Here is an 8019-nt window from a genome sequence, read left to right on the forward strand (position 1 = left end):
TTGAGCCAAACATACTCTAAATGTGCAGGGTTATCTTTGAGCACGCCATTTCAATTTTTTGTCACCAGTTCTTCCAGCAGTCCACACTTTCTCAGCTCTCTTTTTCTCATCGTCTTCTCCTTCTTTCCCATCGCCTGGCTTGCCACAGGTTTGCCTGCTGTGTCTAAAAGTAGCAGCAGCAGCAACCCAGACTGAAAGCAGCCCATTGGATAACTTGTGTCACGTGTAGCCTGGTCCTGGACACTCCGAAGGGCTTTACCATATTAACCTCTTAAAACCCACCGGGCCCTTGACCCGGTGGGTTTTAAGTGGGGGTATCAACTCAGAATGTATAAAATTCCACTGGTAAAATTTTTTACCAGCAGGTGGAGCTATTGCGCGCAGCTCCAAGCTGACACCAAAAGTTCCAATCCCCGCAGCTCTGGAACTGTTATAGCTAGAGGTCTGAAATTTTCTGTAGAGGTCTCCATTTTCTGATGTAGAACAAATATAATACAATAAAACCTGCTTTTTCTCAAGAATGTCTTTATAACTGCTGTTAAAAAAAAAAAACGATCATTTCAGAGAATTAAAAAAAAAAAAAAACTTTGAGTCATGTTTGACCTGATGCAGGTTGGTCGTGTTCTAGTCACCCAATTTTAATTTATATATTACGAAACTAGAGGGTGTTAGCTTTCAAATAATGTATTACACATGTAATTTGGGCTAACACTTCCTAAGTTATTCGCTTTTCCATTTGGGTATGCAAAATAGGCAAGGATTACCCAAAATGAGGTAGATGTTAACAGGTTAACAGCGGCCAACAACATGCAGAAATTTATAACCGTTTTAAATCAGATTGGATCCGGACCACAGTCCGCTGATCCCTGACCTCTGATACAAATATAAAGTACTGCACATATGTATCTGAAAATGGAATATATGCATGCAAGAAGAGAACAGTTGAGATCTGAAAAGAGAACAACAGCAATTTATGCATTAAGATGTTATCAGGTCAGTGAAGACAAACTAAAGCTGGATAAGATAAGAACAACCAGACAGAGCAACAATAAAGGTACAAAGGAAGCAAATGAAAATCATCAACTGTGTTGTTACCAGAAGAAGCTCACCTGCTCTGGAAGGATTTCCCCCCCACATTGTCTCTATAGGAGTCAAAAAGCACATGATACTGGTCCCGGCTCCACTCCACCACCACCTATAAGGAGAAAAGATGTTTCCAAACATCCCAAATATGATGAATAAAACCAAGAATACCCAAACACTGCATCACTTTTAATCAAGCTCAACAGTAACATAAGTTAAAGGGGATAAAACACTAAGAGGTGAGAAAGTTTTCAACATTTTCCACAGAAAAAAATGGTCTGCAGAAATCAAATAATATGTGAAATCTGGGGGCAAATATATGATGATCTCTGCAGATACAAAGGCATTAAAATATGCAATTTGCAGATTATTTTTGTGTTGTTTCTTCACATTAAATAAAAGTGAAATAATGGAAGTTTGTTGTTTTAACTGGATAAATGCAAATTAATTCAGAGGTGTATACTTGCAAGGAAAGGCGAATTTCTCAGCATACTCTAAACAGTGAAAGGACGTCTTCAATTGCTATGGTTACCTCGTGTTTGCTTCTTGAAGAGGAAATTTATCTTAATTTGCGTTATTTTTCAATGGAGTTTGGGTTGAAAGTGTTTTTATTCAGCAACAGGGAGGTATTAGTTCAATGCTTAAAGATATGGATAAAAAAAGAAGAAAAAAAAGGATCTTTATAAGCCCGACGACAGAAACCAGAAGAGGCTCACCTCTCCAAACTGAAAGGCGGAAACGATCATGAGTACCAGACCCCCGAAGCAAAGGTAGAGACCGTATCGGTGGGACAGACAGGTGTAGGTCTGCCTCTGCAGCAGCTTCAGCACCGAGTTCACGAGGACCATGGCTCTCCTGGGTCGAGCATAGCGCTGCATTCATTCAGAAAAAGTCGAAACAACCGCTGTTTAAAGCGCTACACAAAAGAAAGTAAACATCACAGCCGAGAAGGAAGCGTCAGCTGACCGCCAGACGGACTGCACATGACAACCGGAGCCTGTGGCTCTTCCTCGGCGGCGGTGACGCTACAGCCGAGGGGGCCGCTTCTACTGTCAGGACTCTATGTTGCCCTCTAGCGGAAAGGATATGGAACAGCAGTTTTTTTTAATGCTGAATGCAATAAAATAAATATTCAAATGAGTGTGTATTTAAGCATTTTTGCAATGCAAGAGCCACATAAACATTATTTTATTATTTATATGTATAATTTCTTATAAAATGAGGAGCAGTTTTCCATTATAACTGTCTGATATTCCTCTGTCTTGATTTTTTCCATCAGCCATTTGAGATTTTAGTCCTGGAGAATAAGGCTTTAAAGAAATAAATTCTTTGTTTAATTAGTTAATCTTGTTTTCCTAAACAATAGCTTTAATTGCATTTTTTTCATGTTGGAAATGATTGATGACTTCATCATTATTAATCATGATTTTGGTTGATTGAAAGAAAAAGTGTGAAAAATGTTAATGTCTCGCTGTTGATTTATCTTCTGGGTTAAGTGTCACAATCATTTCCATTGTTTTTTGGTTGATATCTCTCTCATTGGTAGCATGTTTGCTTTAATCTACCGTTTTCAACAGCTGATTGCTTTCTGCAGGTACTCTATTTTAATTATTAACAGATTAATGGGGCCCTTAAGATGCTTTTTAAGATAGCAACGCCCTCCCAAATCCTTTTTTTTTTGGATTAGTCTGGTTGAGATGTTGTTTTTTCTTAGTCTTTTTTGGCTCTAACTTCATTTAAAAAAAATAAACAATACAGTAATTTATTTGGATACGTTTCAGGTGTTTAATTGGTATTATTTTATTTTCTTTGGTATGGAATCTGAAAAGAAAAAGGTTAAACTGTTAAGTTAATAAAAATCAAATGTAAAGTGATTCATTTATAGATTAAATTGAAGCTTTATAAATATTTAAATATATAAATGAGGATCTGTTTTTTTTATTTTTACAAACCATATATCTAATGCTCGTAAGTCTCAACTTTTCAGCTAATAGTCTTTTATTTTGAAAGTGTAGTCGTGTTTTTTTGTTACACTTTGTTTTCTTTCCAAGGCATTACTTTAGACCTATTGATATCACAGATTCAAATACTTTTTGTTTCACTTGACACACACTATGTTCTTTGTGTACTGTAATTCTAGACTATTACAAGTGCATCTGCCCTCCAACCTCTTCCAAACACCTGTATCCATATCTTCATCTTGTCTTTTATTGTTTAATTATCTGACATTTGTGCCAGGTAGATATATAAAGCAAGCTGACGCTTTAGTATTTATAAAGCTTGTAAATTAGTCTCAGAAACGGCGTCACATAGGATTAAAGCCATCTGGGATCCAAAAATAGTGACCAAACATCTGCATGGCTGTGATGGTTCTAGGATGCAGCTTTGCTGCTCTGTAAAAGATCAAAGTTACAAATAAACAATAACGGTCTCATTTATTTGTATTAGAAATTAATATGATTTAAAAAGGTCATTTAATATTTGTGCAATTCAATTTATTTTGGGTGGAGATGTTAATATCAAAATTATTAAGACCAAAACAACTGGATATATCAATAAAATTTGAACCAGTCATAAATGGGAATATAATAGTTAAAGCTTAAATTACCTACGATTTTAATCTTTACTTTCTTTTTTTTTAACTTTTTTGTGTATATTTTGTAGTTGAAGCTCATTTGAAACTTATTATAGAAATTCAGCATAAGGAAACAAACAAAAACACAACCTGGAAAAAACAAAAACCCTTAAAATGTTTTCTTTAAACTCTTATTAGATGCCTCATCTGTTTTCTTTTCGTCTATATAAACATCCATGCATTTGTCTCATAGTTTACATTAACTCCACGCATGGGAAGATCTTTAGAAAGCACAAGTCGTTTAAAAAAAAAGGCATTTCGATTGATAGGTATTCTTTAAAATGTTTGTGAAACCACAGAAGATCGGGAAAACTTGAGGTTTTAAAGTGTACTGAGAACCGTTTGTGTGTTTATTAAGTAAAAAAAAAGAAATAAAAATATAAATGTGCTGAAGAACCAGCCTTTGTTGCTTTAATGTATATCAAATTACAACATTTGTTTTCATAAGACTACACAAAGACAAAACAGCTGGTTGCTCAATGAAGAGACACGTTGATCTTATTCACTATGAGATTGCAGAACCTGCATGAGTAAGGCGGGCTCTCTGATAAACGCAAATTATACACTTGAGCAAAAGCAGAAGTGTGAAAAAAACTCCCTTTCACTGTCACATGCTGAACAAACTAATGTGAAGGTTTTGAGGTATATCTGAATTCTCCCGATAAGAGCCAATAGTTTGCTTTTGCAGCCTGAGCCCAGAGAGGCTACAGCGTTTGCTTTTGTCTCACTGCTTACAAGCTCACATACCCCGAGTAAAAAAGATCTTTCCAAGAAAACTATTTCTTAAGAAGCTGCCAAGGAAGGCCCTGGCAAACTCCAATGAGTTCCTGAAACAACGGAGGCTCTGAGGCCGGGCTGTAGGGAGGAGGTGGAAGGGACGACTTAAAAAATGTGATAATGTGAGAAACTGGCAGATGTTTTCTGGTCCAAACCCTGCAAACTATTTACCTACATGACAGGAAGATTACAGCTCCTTCTGAAATTCTTCTACTCATACATCTAAAATATCAAAGGTTATTAAGCATCATAAAACAGACTCATTTAAACACCCTTCCTTTGTAAAAAAAAAAAAAAACTGAAGCATCATTGAAAACCCTGAACTGCTTTCTTACGGCTCAGACTTCTGTTTTCTGCCGATTTGTGTTTCATTTCTTTTACAGCTGGGTTTTCCACCGTTAAAACATGCTTTCAGTTTTCTCTTCCCAAACGTTGACATCTTACTCAGCTTCTGTTTGGGCAACCGTCTCAAATATTTATGGGGAACAGACGACTTATTTTGCCACAGATCATGAGGTATTTCCCATGGTGTTTTTAGGTTTTGTCATCCTTTTCTTTCATATGAAATCTTTGTTTCCTGTCAGCTGTCTGACTGTAAACTCATGTGAATACTTGTGCAGGTAGTTGTGTCAAAAGCAGATGAGAATAGCGTTTAAAAATCTATAAAGACAAGACTGTCATTTTCTTTGAAATATATGTTACCCTACTTTAAGCAGTAGCTCGCGTATTTAATTGTCACATGAATAAGTTATAAGAAAGCAGAGGAGTGATTTGTGGAACCTTTTTGTTAAACGTGCATCTTTACGCTTTATGTGTCTTTTTTAAAATTCCCTTGAAGAAGTATTAACACCTGTAAAGTTGCCCATATTTCGACCACAAATCTCAACACATAGTTAAAGTTATAGTGGAAGGTTTTTGCTAATTTTTGAAAAGACCCGCCATCTCCATTTAAAAAAAAAAAATGCACATGCACCACCCTGTACCTGCACCAGAGGGGGAGGGCCTATTAAAAGCATGCAAAAGCGTGCACTAGCCCATTTCTCCTTGTGCACAAGCCGATTGAAAGTTGCTGTTTGCATCGCTCATACAAGCTTACTTTACAAAAAAAGATTTGCAATTGTCCCACTATGTCAGACTCACCCCCGGTAAGTAAAACTTGGGACGAGCATGTAGGACGGCCTTACGTAAAGATATCGCCAGAATGATTGACAATAAGGACGATCACTTATTTTGATTAACCCTAAAAACATCCTATACTTTTAACAGGAAAGTGCTTATATTCATACCCTCTTGAGTCAATACTTTGTGAAAAACATTTTCCATGTTTCTATAAACCTGGAGACTGAATTTGTTTGCCCCCTACTGATGACAAACTAAGATGGATCGGATCTGGAAGACTTTCCACAGATCCTCCTTTCAGATCAGGTTCAGACTTTGAGTGGAACATGTCACATCATTTTGATTCCATCAAAACAATTTAGTTTTATTTTCAGGGTCACATTCTTCTTATCCAGCCTTGAGCTTCTATTCAGCCTCACATTCCTCCAAACTTCCAGGCAAGGCTTACCCCACAGCATAATGCTGCCATCACCCTGTCTCACCATAGAGCTTTTAATAGCCAGTCAGAGGTGGGCAGTAACTAGCTATATTTTTAGAAGTAGTTTTACTGAATCCTAATTTTTACTTTTGCTTTAGTAATATATCAGTAAAGTGATGCTACTCTTACTTGAGTAAAATGTTTGTCTATTCCAATATGAGTAACCTTTTAAGTATTATTTCTCCAGACAATAACACACGGTTAATTTGTATGTCAAAATGAGATTTCCTTTTTTTCTGCACAAGGTTACTTTATATCTAATTAAAATGCTGTTATATTTGGAGGTCGAGTTAATATATTGTCACTGGAGGCAGTGTGTTGGTGCCATTTTCTATTTAGCATTTTACGTTCATATTTAGTTATTATTTTTGGATATGTTCAGTATTTGCATATTATAGAATATTTCTGATTGCATTATAAATACGTTACTGCTTTACTATTTTCAGAATTTCCTTTAGTTTCAATCTGCATTTGTAGTGCTAAGAATTATCTTGAATGGATAGCTGATAGGAATTGACGTTTAGCGATGACGTTGCAGAGCTGCGTGCTTTGTTCTGACTGGAAATAAAGACGTATCGTCGTTCAAATATCAACACGCGTGGACTCGTTGTTTCCGTCTGACTGAGTGGTTATTTGCATTCATCATAAGAAACATTTAAGCACGGACATTTAGCCACTACACAGGGTTTATAAGGTTTAGGTTAAAAAGAAAATTGGTTTAAAAATGTGTTTCTACTGCCTTGGTTTCTTATTTATTTAATAACAGCATTCATTTGTTTTAATTCTTAAAATATATACTTTAAATTATGAAAAAAACCTTCCATTTTGGTCTGTCTTTCTAATATTAAACATTTACTCAGTACTTGTATTTGCTCTTTCTTGAGTACAATTTTTGGGCACTCTACCCAACTCTGCAACCAGCCAATATAGATTTTATTAAGGGGTGTCAGAGTAAAAGAAAAGAAATTAGAGTAGCTTGCACACTTTTCAGTTTTATATATTTGTGAACACTATTAGGGGGGAAAAAATGGCATAATTTTCCTTCAACTTTACGCTGATGCAGTGCTTTGTTTTCTAAGAGAAAAGAAAATGAAATTATATGAGTTTAACTTTAATTAAAGACTTTATATGTATTGTTTTCCCCAGAGGCGTAGACAGAAAATCCTAACAGAGGTGACCAAAAGGCACCATAGCCTCAGGGTCAATCTACATTACACAAACTATACTTTCCTGCAGCCTTTGCTAACAAATAGACACATATATTTAAACGTCTATGCTGTGTAGATAAAAGGTATAGAGGACAAAATTGTTTCAGGTTTGAGTTCTGGGGCGAACATATTTCAATTGTCATTACCTACTTTTATCAATAATCATTCTGTTCAAAAATGATATTTAAATCTACTAATATTCACATTTAATACATTTTTAGGTTATTATTAAAGTATTTATTTATCTATGACTTCACTGAAGACTCCTAGATGACTTGCAGAGGCACATAATTTTATCTTTACCCCAAATAATTCAAAATTTAGTTCTGGAAAGAGCAGGAATTCTGTGTCTATCATCTTTAATCAATGGTGTAACTATCGGTAAGCAGAGTATGCAGTTGCTTAGGGGCCCCCGACCTATTAGGAGCCCCGTCACTGACACCTGGTAGGCCCCCTACGCAATTGTGGACTAGGACGTCTCTTTGCAGATGTAATGGTACGAAAAATTCATCTTGATACTAGAATGACTCATCAGACCTCATTTATACCCCAACGCATGGCAGATTAAACACGACACCAATAGCAAAGCAGACAGCAGTACTTTTAATCAATATGTGACTATGCATAGTTCATTAGACGGTTGGTAATAAATACACTCCCACAATGTTTCAAACCGCAATAAAGATCTTAAAAGAAGATGTATTTGAGTATTTTATTTT

The 8019-nt window shown here is 35.9% G+C and overlaps 1 protein-coding gene across 1 annotated transcript in view; it reads right to left on the reverse strand.

Moving 5' to 3' along the window:
• The window catches only part of gnptab (N-acetylglucosamine-1-phosphate transferase, alpha and beta subunits), a 32296-nt gene extending 30214 nt beyond the window's left edge, over positions 1 to 2082 (reverse strand). The window contains exons 1-2 of the mRNA XM_015376523.1: positions 1800 to 2082; positions 1110 to 1195 (exon numbers count right to left, since the gene is read on the reverse strand). Of these exons, the coding sequence (XP_015232009.1) occupies positions 1110 to 1195; positions 1800 to 1961 (248 nt within the window). The 5' untranslated portion in view covers positions 1962 to 2082. The remainder of the gene's footprint in view (positions 1 to 1109; positions 1196 to 1799) is intronic.
• Between the last annotated feature and the right edge of the window lie 5937 nt (positions 2083 to 8019).

Source organism: Cyprinodon variegatus, unplaced genomic scaffold (assembly GCF_000732505.1).
Source record: "Cyprinodon variegatus isolate N-32 unplaced genomic scaffold, C_variegatus-1.0 Scaffold7, whole genome shotgun sequence".
NCBI classification, from domain to species: Eukaryota; Metazoa; Chordata; class Actinopteri; order Cyprinodontiformes; family Cyprinodontidae; genus Cyprinodon; species Cyprinodon variegatus.